Below are 12,374 nucleotides of genomic sequence, written 5' to 3'. Positions count from 1 at the left end.
GCATATAGTGTCCGAAATTGAGAGTGGAAAGGGAAGCGGTGACTGCCTCCCCGCATTAAATTATCAAAATTCCACCTGTGTCAAGCTCGGTTCAAGGATCGTTCGTGTTAATGATACAACTGGCAAAAAATTAGATTCAACAGGAGACAGGGCTATAGGTAAGCCGACGCAGCTGAGAGGTCATTCTAAGCGTGGGTGAATTGATATTTGACTTATTTTACATTCCCCTTGCACACGGCTATTCGTGAATGGCCAGATTTTCCTCAAAACTGGGAATAGAACTGGCAGACAAAGAGAGGCTGAGGCGGAGCCTGGGCCGTCCGTCAGCCCTCAGGTGGAGAGTCAACAGTCCCCAGGTCTGGAGGTGGCTGATGAGGAAGAGAAGGAACAGCTGGGTCCAGTGCCTGACGCGCGGATGAGCAGAAGGCAGAGGAGAGGAGAGCAGTGGAAATCTATGGGCTGGTCCTTGGGACGGAAGAGCTACCGCTGCTAGCGAAGGCCCACCCTAGCTCTGGGGATAAAAGGCAGGGGGCGGAGATGAATAGATGTGGCAGACGACTATTCATCTCTCTGTTGGACAGACTTGTTAGCCTGCGGTGAGCCTCCTGTAACTTTTTGCCAGGGCTGCTGGCATTCCTAATAAAGGAGCCATTGATTTAAATACAGAGGGTTTGTCATGTGTAGGAGCCGGGTCAGAATAAAACTCATCGTGAATTGAATAGAAAAATGAGGCTTGCACCCTTTCCATTAAAAAAAAACAACAACAGCAAAACCTTGTGAGCGTATTAAGGGGATCCTGTTGTTTTAGCAATTTAATGTAATATCCTTGGATTGTGTCCATGCTTTTTCTCTCTCCAGAAACCTCTGCAGGTTTGCTCTTCTCTTGTTTTGACAACATCAATAAAACAGGAGTCAGTAAAGATGAAAAGCTGAGAAACAAGCATTTAAATGCAGCTGAAACGGAACACAAGCGGATCGTTTGGCGCAACAGGAAATTGAGCGGAGATGCCCTCATGGAGCTCATGAAGAATCAGATCAATCAGGAAGCCAGGCCAGAAGAAATTGTGGAGAGACTAGGCGTGGATGCCAAGATCCTTTCTAAAATGTTTGAGAAAAGAACCAGGCCAAAGACGCTCGACCTGCGACCAGCTGCTTTGGGATCTGCTCGGAAGAGCAATCTGGAAAAAGAATCCAGCGATGAAGACGTGGCCTACGAGAACGGCCTTGTGGATAAGACCGAGTCTCCGGTTATATTCGATTTGGAAGACCTGGATAACGAACCCATCCCGCCAGTGAAGCCTGCACAAAAGCTGACGCACAAGAAGCCAAAGAAGATTCAGCGGGCTATAAGTGTTCCGGTGAAGCCCGTCAAGAAGGTTAACGTTGAAACTGGGTTTGATCCGCTCTCCTTACTGGCAGCTGAGACGGGACCAGGGAAGGAAGAAGAGGAGGAGGAGGTGGAGGAGGACAAAAGGGTCTCCACGCCATCGGCAAGGCGCGACTTAGCCGAAGAGATCGAGATGTACATGAATAATATGAGCAGTCCTTTAGCAAGCCGGACGCCCAGCGTCGATCTCCAAAAGGCCTACGGCGACAAAAACCCCAACAAACGAAGCCCGACCTTAGTCCAGCCGTGCCGAAGATCAAGCCTCCCTCCAAACTCACCCAGGCCAATAGTGCTCCCCAAATCCAAGAGCTACCAGGTCAAAAACGAAAGAGGAAGAGAGCGGCTTTGGTCCTCTCCCGTGTTCTCTCCCAACAATTTGTCAAGGGGGCAATCTCAAGACGCGGCCGGTGCGGTGACGCTCGCCTCTCCCACCTCCTTCAACCTGGACACGCTCCTGACCCCGACTTTCGATGTTCTGAAGAGCAGCATGTTTTCTGCAGGGAAAGGGGTGGCGGAGAAGGCCAGCAGGTGGTACTCGAGGTTCGCCACCTATGCAGCAGCCTCGAAGGTAAGGCTTTCGAATGGTTGCCGTGATTCAGTTCAGCAGAGATTTCCTGTGTGGCTGCTTGCCCTTCCTCACCCCTTGGTGGCTCACGATTGAACCCTTCTTCAGCTCCACACAAGTCGCCTTGAGTGGCTCTGAAAGTCCTAGGTAGGGGTGGGCTGCTATGGCCATCAGGGCTCCGGCAGTTACCCCCCATTTAAATCATGAGTCTCGAGCCGAACTTCTAAAACTTAAAGAAGATTTATTAGGAGTAAACATGCCGGCACTGCCTGGGTATAGCCGACTCTGAGACTCATCATTCATCGTCACCCTTGACCCTGGTTTTCCCCCCCACCCCCTGGGTGTATCGTAATTCGTATTCTCCAATGGGACACATCCGTAGCCAAGAGTCATCAATCAGGCTCTCCAGTTAGAATTGTGCGTGGCAGAAACTTCGGTCACCTAGAAACTATCTTTGAAAACATTTATGGAATGCACTTTCTGTTTGCAAGCGGCTGCACTGCTCCCCCCTCTCTTTCTGTTGGCAATTCTAAAAAGACCATAGAATATATTTGTATGAGTTGATAATGGGTTTGCCCGCTGCACAGTTTGGCGAACCACCAAATCCCACCCCTGGCTGGCCCCTCCCACCCCTCCCCTCCCCTCCCCTCCCAGGAGTCTCCACGTGGCCCGTTTTGGATGAGAGGTAAGTGCAGGGCCTGCACAGAGGCTTGGGGAGGGGGGAAAATGGGCTTTCTGGAGGCTCTGGAAGGCCGGAAACGGACCTGTTTCCGGCCTCTGGAGGGCCTTCGAAGCTCAGGGGAGGCTGTTTTCGCCCTCCGGAGGCTCGAGGAAAGCCTCAGGAGCCTGGGGTGGGTGAAAAAGCCCCCCCTTTGCAGTGCTGAACCCTGGGGGCGTTGGTGCTCTCAGGCCTTGAGTTTGACACCCCCTGAACTAGATGTTTGCTCCCAGATGTGGATCTGTAGCAACTCCCAACCTTCTCCTTCCCATGCCTGTTCTTATTTCAGGATCAAAACTCGGACCGAACAAGCTTATCGTCCCTCGGGGCCCTGGATTCGGAATCTGCCTCACTAACCGATGAAGACATGTGCAACAATCTGGAAAGCAGCTCTTCCCCTCGGGACGATGTGTCGTCGGCTTTCAAGGGCATCGGCCTGAGCTCCACCAGTCTTGAAAGTGCCACTTCTCACAACGGCTCCTCAAAACGTTCCTCGCACTGCGGTAAGAGAAATGCACACATGTTGTTTCCCCCCCCACCCTCCATCTGCTTTCATCTCGTCAGCTGACACGGGTGTGGGAAACTCCTGTCACCCTATGATCTGGCAGGATGGCCACCTCTCTGTTCTGACCCAAACCCTTTTCCAATAAGACAAACAATAATCAAAGGGAACAGAAACCTTTTAATGAGTCTTACGAATCCCCGGTTAAAAGGCTGCTGCAAACTAATTAACTTTGATAAGCACAAACCTTGCCAAAACTGTGCAAGTCTGCCAAGAATAACAGATAAGAAATATTTTACAACACAAGAGTCTTCAAATACCAACTTAAGATACTGCAATGTCCACGAGGCTGAGTTTCAAAACGTCTTTTCTTCCTGCAAAGAAGGTTAGTTTCACAGCTGGCTTTTATCTTCTTGAAGGAGGGGCCATTACCTTGCAGCCTTACTCCTGAGTCGCCCATGCTGCTGCAGCTGCTCTTTCCTGCGAGCAGCCCTGTGTGCACGTGCACTTGGCACAGGCTCCTCGGGAACCTCCTCATCGCTGCTGCCAAGCCCCCACAATCTCTGAAGGCAGCAGTCCACTCCCTAATGGTCCTGGCCCCTCATCTGAGTCCTTGCTGTCCTCAGTCCAAATCTGCCAGCTAACCACAACACTCTCCTTCCAGAAGGGGATGGCATTAAAATTGGCCCCAGAGATTCAATCTTACAAAATCAAAACCGTGCAAGGTTTCAGATAAAATAAGGGTTGAAGAATGCTGACATCTCGCAGGCTTCATGGAAGAAATCCAGAATAGTCTCTAAAAGCTGAAAGATTCCTTTTCGATGGCAGTTTTAGAAGAACTTGTTTCTCTCCTGCCTTCTTTGCCCTCCTTATTGTTAATGTCTTCTTTAATGGTTGAAATGATAGAAATAAAACTTCCCAGAATTACTGGGAGTCAGGCAGCAAATATATTTTAATTATTTCTATTATTATTATTATTCTTTTCTCTTTGAAATAAAGGGAGGGGGAGGCTAGGACGAGATTTTCTTTTCCAGGACTAGTGTAAATATTTGCTTTTGCAATGTCCTTTTGTTCTTTAGGCTCCTTTTCAAAATCAGAGGTGGTTTCTTCTTGCAGTCCAAGTAGCACCAGCGTCTTCCAGAATTATGCCCTGGAGGTACAGTATATTTTGCTATCGTTACCATAAACCTGGTAAAACAGATTTCAAAAGAAGATTTATTTGCCTTCTACTTTTGCATTACATGATTTTATCCTAAAATTCTAAACATTTCAATCCAAGGAATTTTGCGATTTAATCAGCTGGAATTTCATGGGAGCATTTTTGGACAGGTATTCTAAGGAACCCATCACCGTTCAAATAAGCCCTGCAAAGCGTCATCACCACCACCTGGACTGACCCCCCCTTTTTTTTCTATAGTCCCAGAATATGGGAGCTACTATGAGAAAAATAAAAAGAACAAATCAGTCTAAAATGTATTTGTCAGCTGTATACATAGATTAATTCAGCTGTTAATTTTGTTGACATTACTGTGCCGCCACTTTTTCTTCGGTTGAAGAAACTAATTAATTTCACTGCCCGCTTTGACCTCCTGTTTCAGCATCAGGGCTTTTTAAATTAGATAATCAATTCAAAGCTTGGAAAGGCACTGGTTTGATCCTCAATCCCCCAGAGCTAATTAAAAGGTGTGGATTGGTTGGCTCTGATCTTGGCCTCATTATTTATATTTCAATTAATACGGACAACACTTGCCCCCATGAGTCCATTATTATTGTCTATTGGGGAGAAGAGGTGTCCATTAAACTGGAATGTCCATCAAATCTGAATTGATGCGTATTCTGCCTATTTTACACTTGAATAAAATTCACTCACAGAAGACTAGAGCGTATGGACATATTTTAAAGTTCTTGCTCAAAGTCTGCTAAACCATTAAATGAGGATTTGTGGTGTGAACAGCACAGCTTTATATCCAATATTACCATCCTTAAGAAGAAGAAAAAAGACTGCATTCTAATTACTCCCCAATCGGTCCTTTAAATGCAATTAGTAATGAAGGGGTCCTTGTTGCTCTCTGAGCTTGGTTGATTTCTTGCAGACATTTCATGACCCAACTAGGTAACATCATCAGTGCTGGAAGAGAGTGGGGTTTGCCAAAGGAGGATGAGGAGGATGAGGACTTGGTTGTTTTCTCGCAGACGTTTCATTACCCTAACCAGATAACATCTTCATTGCTAGACCGGGGAATGCTGACTGGGGAATTCTGGGAGTTGAAGTCCATTACATCTTCAAGCTGCTACGGTTGAGAAACACTACAATTCGAGTCCCTGCAACCCAAATCCTTTCAGATGCCCAATGGTGTGCCAAGTCTGGCACCGCAGTTAGAAGGAGGAGGATAAAATAGGAACCTGGAGCCTGTTCACAGCTATTTGTTCTTCTGCCCTTAGGGCCCAGCCCCCTTAATCCTAATCCATCCCTTTTTAACTTCCATGGATGTGGGAAGTAGAGAAGACAATCATTCCCGTTCAGCTCACCCCACAGATAATCTTCATCACATCACACTCGTGTCAGAAATACCGAAGTGCTTCCGTGTTGAAAGGATGATCTGGTGACATCACCGTTGCTGAGGGGGGGGACATCCAGTTGGGGGTCCTCCTTTCGTGACCTCCACAGGAGCTGGAGCAAAGGACGGGAGCAGGGGCTTTACAGGGGTTTGGGAGAGCCCCTAGCTAAGATGCTGTGCATTTCGGAGAACCTCCAAATCCCACTCCTGGCTGGCCCTGCCCCCCCCCCATCCTGCCTCGCCCCTCCCAGGTGTCCCCATGCAACCTGTTTTGGATGCAGGTAAGGGCAGGGCACACACAGAGGCTCAGGGAGGGCGAAAAACAGACCTCCTGGATGTTCAGGAAGGCCGGAAATGGGCCCGTTTCTGGCTTCCAGAGAGCCTCCGGAACCCGGGAGGCCATTTTCGCCTCCTGGAGGCTCGAGAAAAGCCTCCGGAGCCCGGGAGGGCAAAATGCCCCCCCGCCGCCGCCATAATGCAGGAGGCCGACTAGGCCACGCCCATCCAGCCACCAGGCAGAGAACCCGTTGCTAAAAAATTTTGAAGCCCACCCCTGGGCAGGAGCTCACCCTACCTCATGGTAGCATTGGGGTCTTGGAGGCAGGTGTCAGGTTTCCAAGTAATAGACCCCTAGCAAGCAAAACCCCCAAGGCAAAGAAGAGCTCTGTTGGATATATCCTATTGGCACAGATCTGGTGAAAACCGACTCTGAAAGCTCCTGCAGTTTTCACCTAATTAAAAGTAAAAAGTTTTCCTCTCAGCCCCAAACAACCAGTCACGTGGTCCAAGCAATGCCATTCTTATTATCGTTACTGATAACACTCAAGCCTGATGATCTGGTGACATCACTCCTCCTTCCTCTGGCCAGGTGTGAGAATGTCCTTGGTTCTCAAGAGAAAGTGTTTTGTTTTGGCTACAACCCCCCCCCCCCGCTATCTCTAATCCCACCCACCCCTCCCTATCCCTCAGCACCAGTGTGGCAACACTGAAGCTCCAAGATGGCTTCCGTCAGGTCAGCTTCAGGGTTGACACCGGGCTTGCTAACTTCCCCACCCAGCATCCTAACTACATGAGCCACCGTGTTCCTTGGGGATATCTTCCATAATGAGTGATGAGGAAGCCAAGACAATGCAATGGCAAGACTAAATCGGTGCTGACATGGAGGCAGACCATACTGGAATGTGTTTTACTTCTACCAATGAACTAACTGGAAATAAGATGTTGAAATCCTAAAAGGAAAGTTATAGGGAATATGCTCTTTTTTTTTTTAGCAAAATGTCAGAAAGCATTTACCTTGATGTGTTGTAATATCCTTCCATTAGCAGATCTAAAAGACAGGTATAAAAAGGCTCCCTAATGAGAGATTTAGCTGTGGGGAAGAGAGGACACTTAAAACCCTGCCTCCTCCCTTCCTCTCTGCTCCTCTTACGTGGATTTTCTCATTTCTTTTTCTTTTTTGTAAATTTTTTTTAAAAAAATTAAAGTGCATACAATTCATCTTCCATTTAACTGTGTGTCATCTGGGTACAAATATCCTGTGCAATAACAATTAAAGTTTACATCCATGTTCATTTCTTTGGTATTAATTCTCTAATCTTATTCTAATCTTGTTTATATACATAATATCTCTATCACTATAACGCTCCCTTTCTTAACACGTTTAATTCTATTAACATATTTTCTACATTTCACTAATCTATTACAGATAACAGATAATCAGAGTTGGAAGGGACCTTGTAGGTCATCGTCCAACCCCCTGCCCAAGCAGGAGACCCTACACCATTTCTGACAAATGGCCGTCCAATCTATTTCTATCTTTCATATTTTTTCTCTAGCCATCAATAAAATAGTTTCTATATCTTATGATATTCAGTTTGCTCCTTCTCTTTAATTGCAAGTGTTAATCTGTTCATTTCTGCACAGTCTAATATTTTTTTTCTGATCACATTTTCAACAGTAGGAATCTCTTCGTGTTTCCAGTTTTGAACAAATACAATTCTTGCTGCAGTTAATACATGAATAATCAAATATACATTCTCTTTACTATAAATTTTCTCATTTTTGCTATATCCAATCATCTGCAGAAATGCCTAAAAGCCCAGGTTAATTTTTAGATTAGTCAGGTATCCAGACCAAGTTTCTAAATTTACAGGGCAAGTGAAAAAATTGCTGCATGTTTATGATTAAAGTTTAAAAAATTGTGATTTGTATGCTTATGAAAGGTGCTGTGGTTAATTTTATTTGAATTCTATATTGCTCGGTTTATCTGCTGAGTATCTTGATCAGAGCTTGAGTATTATCAGAAACTATAATAAAAATGGCATTGTTATTTACTCATGTCTAAGGGCAGGGAAGGATTGTCCTTGGAAATATCTACTGAACATTTAACAAAACTTTGATATAAGTTATATGAAAAAGTCAGCAGTAAAAAAACATTTTTTTCAAAATAGATGAGGCAATTTAAATTTGTGAGGTCCCTGAAGTATTGGTATACACACAATAGGAATGATAGATGCGTTAATATCTGTGTACCTTGGATGAAGCATTGTCCTGTTTTCCACTGGATCTGTTTGTTAAAACTGGACTTTTCCCCCCAGACTAGCAAGCTGTAATTAGCTTAATTTGTTGATTAGTCAACTAAAGCTTTAATTACTTTAACTGACATGGGGAACAGTTTTTATCAGAGTAAAAATAATCTGTCTTTTCGGAAGCCTTTTCAGTGCTGGTACTTGGTGCTACCTTTAACTATGCTGTTGAAAATGTTGTCCAGTTATGTTAAAATAATAGTAATAATAACAGTCTCTACAACCTTCTGGCCAGCGAACATCCTTCTATTTTGATCTTCCTGTTTTTGATCTTCTATTTCAATACCTGCACAGGAATCAGAAAATACTTTGTGCGATAGCTTGTCCCATGCAGTTCTTCAAGTTATTTTTATCAATTATTTGGAGTTCATGCTCTTTGGTCTTCCCTTTGAAGCCTCCTAAAACCACTCCTGTTTGTGGGGGACAGTTTGAAGGACCAGAGGTTCTTGCCATACCCCGTTAAAATTCTCCTCCTCAGATGCAGTGACTGGCATCCTTCCACAGTCTTTGCCCCGTGCCCAAAACTGCAGTTCTGAGTTTATAGCTACTTCTTTCCTTTAAGGAAAAACCTTGCGAATAGAAAGTCATTCCAGAATGCCCAGTGAGGCTTCAACATATCCATCTTTTGTGGGGTAGAATGTGATACTAGAAAAAGGCAAACCAAAAATAAAACAGAAAGAGGGGACAAGAAGAGCAAAGAGAGAGAGAGAGAGAGAGAGCAGAATTTCCTGCTTGAATAAGAAGAGCATTTTGGTGGGGTCACCCCATCAAGAGAAAACACTCTTCCACAAGGGAGCGTGGGAAGAATGACCCTTGGCCAGCCCTGTGAGGTAATCCAGGCAAGAAGCATGCCCAGATGAACTAATTCTACTTAATTATCACGTTACCTTAACAGAATCTTGCAAGTCTTAAAATATATTTCTACCCTCACCTTTACAGGCCAAGGTACTAGGGAGGGTCTCTTCTAAAACTTTGCCACACCCACAATTCCCTTATGAAGGCTAAGTTGCCTTTTATCTGGCTGTTCCCTGGCTAAGGTTCTTCCCTCTGTCCTAAGATTATTCTCAAGTACCATTATATCATCAGAATATATAATGACTGCTTCCATTCTCTACAAGGCCAGAACATGGTGGAAGGAAGGAAGGAAGGAAGGAAGGAAGGAAGGAAGGAAGGAAGGAAGGAAGGAAGGAAGGAAGGAGGGAGGGAGGGAGGGAGGGAGGGAGGGAAGGAGGGAGGGAGGGAGGAAGGAAGGAAGGAAGGAAGGAAGGAAGGAAGGAAGGAAGGAAGGAAGGAAGGAAGGAAGGAAGGGAAATGGGTGGTATGGGAAAGAAGGAAGGAAAGATAGAGAAAGGAAGGAAGGAAGGAAGGAAGGAAGGAAGGAAGGAAGGAAGGAAGGAAGGAAGGAAGGAAGGAAGGAAGGAAGGAAGGAAGGGGAGATGGGTGGTATGGGAAAGAAGGAAGGAAAGATAGAGGAAGGAAGGAAGGAAGGGGAGATGGGTGGTATGGGAAGGAAGGAAGAAAGGAAGGAAGGAAGGAACTAAGGAAGGAAGGAGAGATGGGTGGTATGGGAAAGAAGGAAGGAAAGATGGAGAGAGAGAGAAAGGAAGGAAGGAAGGAAGGAAGGAAGGAAGGAAGGATATTTTTGCTGACCACAATTGCAAACTCAGCTTTCCTGCTCTGGAAACATGTATACATTTGTTTAAAAAAAATGACATTAAAAAATCCTCACTTTTGCAGGGCAGGGCATCAGGCTGGGAAAGTTAAAAAAGTATTCTTGCCTCAAAGAGACACCCCCTTTTCAGCGTCTTGTTAGCCTCAGTTTTGTATGCCAAACCAAAGACAAAATGGCCCCCGTGGCTTTAACTCCGTGCCTCCCCCAGGTCCTGATCTCAAGCTGTTCCCGATGCCGAACCTGCGACTGCCTGGTTCACGATGAAGAGATCATGGCAGGCTGGACAGCGGATGACTCCAACCTGAACACGACCTGCCCCTTCTGTGGAAATCTCTTCTTGCCTTTCCTGAATATTGAAATCCGAGATCTCCGGGGACCTGGGAGGTACTTGTTGACGGATCCTTTGGAAAGGGGATTTTTACTGGCCATGTTTTCCACACGCAACAATTTCATAATCACGTGAACTCTTTTGTAGGTACTTCCTGAAGTCCAGTCCTTCTTCGGAAACTATCCAGTTTCCGTCCTCTTTGATGAACCAGGCCGACAAAACTTGCATTGCTGATCCCCTTTCAGGGTTTACTACAACTTTAATTCCAGCTCAAAATGACGTGGTTTCAGACAGGTACATTTATTTCACGATTTTTAAAAACATTCATCACTACATTTATAAAACCTTCTTTTCCTCAAAATGAACCCCAACACTCCAAACTTGGCAAGCTTTAATTGGATGGAGAGACGTGGCTTGAAAAATTCATGGGAAAAACCCTACCCCAAGCGCATCAATTGACCAAATTCACACAGTAGATAATTCACACAGTACATAAGACACAACTGAAATGGGATTGGTTTGTTTTGGGCATAGCAAGTCATGTGAACACAGGAGTTTAGGATTGTGACTACGTTGGAGGGAAAAGGTTGCCTTTTCATACAGATAACATATGATAAAACTGCTGAAAAATTGGCAGGAGTAATTATTTTAATCAATGTAGTTAATTACTGGCAGCAATGTATGTTGATAATTTGAGCCATCAAGTAATTTTTAGGATGTTTTCAAAAGAATTGGGAGAAATGGTAAGGGGACTCACGTGAGACAAATGCTGAGACTCTAGAAAGAGTGCAAAGAAGAGCAACACAGATGCTGTAGACCAGGGGTCTCCAAACTTGACATCTGTAAGACTTGTGGACTTCAACTCCAGTTGACTGGAGGAGGAATTCTGGGAGTTGAAGTCCACAAGTCTTAAAGCTGTCGAGTTTGAAGTCCTTTGCTGTAGACTAAAATGTACGATGAACAGTTGAGAGAAATAGGTAGGCCTGGCCTATTGAAGAGAAGAATTAGGGGTGACATGATAACAGTCTTCCAATATTTGAGAGGCTATGACAGAGAAGAAGGCATCGGCCTATTCTCCAAAGCACCTGAGATCAGGACAAGAGTTAATGGATGGACGCTTATCAAGGAGAGAAGCAACCTAGAACTAAGGATAAATTTCCTGAGAGTGAGAATAGTTAATCAGTGGAACGGCTTGCCTTCAGAAGTTATGGGTGCTCCATCATTGGAGATTTTCAAGAAGAGATTAGACAGCCATTTGTCCAGAATGGGTCAGTGGGTCGGACTAGAAGCCCTCCAAGGTCCCTTACAACTATGTTATCCTGTAAAAGAGGAAGACAGATTGTTTGTGTTCCAGCTTAGTTATCAGATTTTAGTATCTTCTTTCCCCCCTTGGAATCTCTTCAGCAGTATATGTTGTTCTCCCGTCAATATGTAAACTCTTCCAGCAGCTGCAAGACGAAACATTTGGACACCACCTTCTGTGCCAAGAGCATCCAGATCCCTTCTCAGAGAAGGCATCCTTCAGCCGAAGAGGAACCGCTTGGCCACCCTCTGTCCAGAAGCATCAGTGCATGCAGTTCTTTAGAGATAGATAAAGTGGGAGTCCATACCCACAATCGTGTGGTGCCCACAGGGAGCTTGCCTGCAACTTTCCAGCGGAGAACGGTAAGAGTCCGAGTGTTTTTATTCCGTCTTCGTCTGGATTTTCAGACGTGAAACATAGCCTGGATAAAGAGCCCTGGTGGCTCAGTGGTTAGAGCAGGGGTGTCCAACCTTGGTAACGTTAAGCCTGGAGGACTTCAACTCCCAGAATTCCCCAGCCAGCAAAGCTGGCTGGGGAATTCTGGGAGTTGAAGTCCTCCAGGCTTAACGTTACCAAGGTTGGACACCCCTGGGTTAGAGGCTGCCTCTGCCCATAACCAGGAGTTTGATTCTGACTGGCTCAAGGTTGACTCAGCTTTCCATCCTTCTGATGTGGGTAAAATGAGGACCCAGATTGTTGGGGGAAAGAGGCTGACTTTGTAAACTGCTTAGAGAGAGGGCTGTAAAGCACTGGGAA

At 45.5% G+C, this 12,374-nt stretch overlaps 1 protein-coding gene across 2 annotated transcripts in view; it reads left to right on the top strand.

Moving 5' to 3' along the window:
• DENND4A (DENN domain containing 4A) overlaps positions 1-12,374 on the top strand; it is an 86,952-nt gene that overhangs the window by 65,583 nt on the left and 8,995 nt on the right. For both annotated transcript variants that reach the window (XM_026673110.2, XM_087972927.1), the window contains 7 exons: positions 9-158; positions 859-1,955; positions 2,960-3,173; positions 4,252-4,328; positions 10,196-10,371; positions 10,463-10,609; positions 11,761-11,980. In XM_026673110.2, the coding sequence (XP_026528895.2) occupies positions 9-158; positions 859-1,955; positions 2,960-3,173; positions 4,252-4,328; positions 10,196-10,371; positions 10,463-10,609; positions 11,761-11,980 (2,081 nt within the window). The remainder of the gene's footprint in view (positions 1-8; positions 159-858; positions 1,956-2,959; positions 3,174-4,251; positions 4,329-10,195; positions 10,372-10,462; positions 10,610-11,760; positions 11,981-12,374) is intronic.

The sequence above is a fragment of the Notechis scutatus genome, chromosome 11, assembly GCF_049901735.1.
Source record: "Notechis scutatus isolate UNSWTSFEM ecotype Mainland chromosome 11, rNotScu1.2, whole genome shotgun sequence".
Classification (NCBI taxonomy): domain Eukaryota; kingdom Metazoa; phylum Chordata; class Lepidosauria; order Squamata; family Elapidae; genus Notechis; species Notechis scutatus.
Note: the sequence above shows the minus strand (reverse complement) of the source record. Positions and strands in the feature narration are given on the sequence as shown.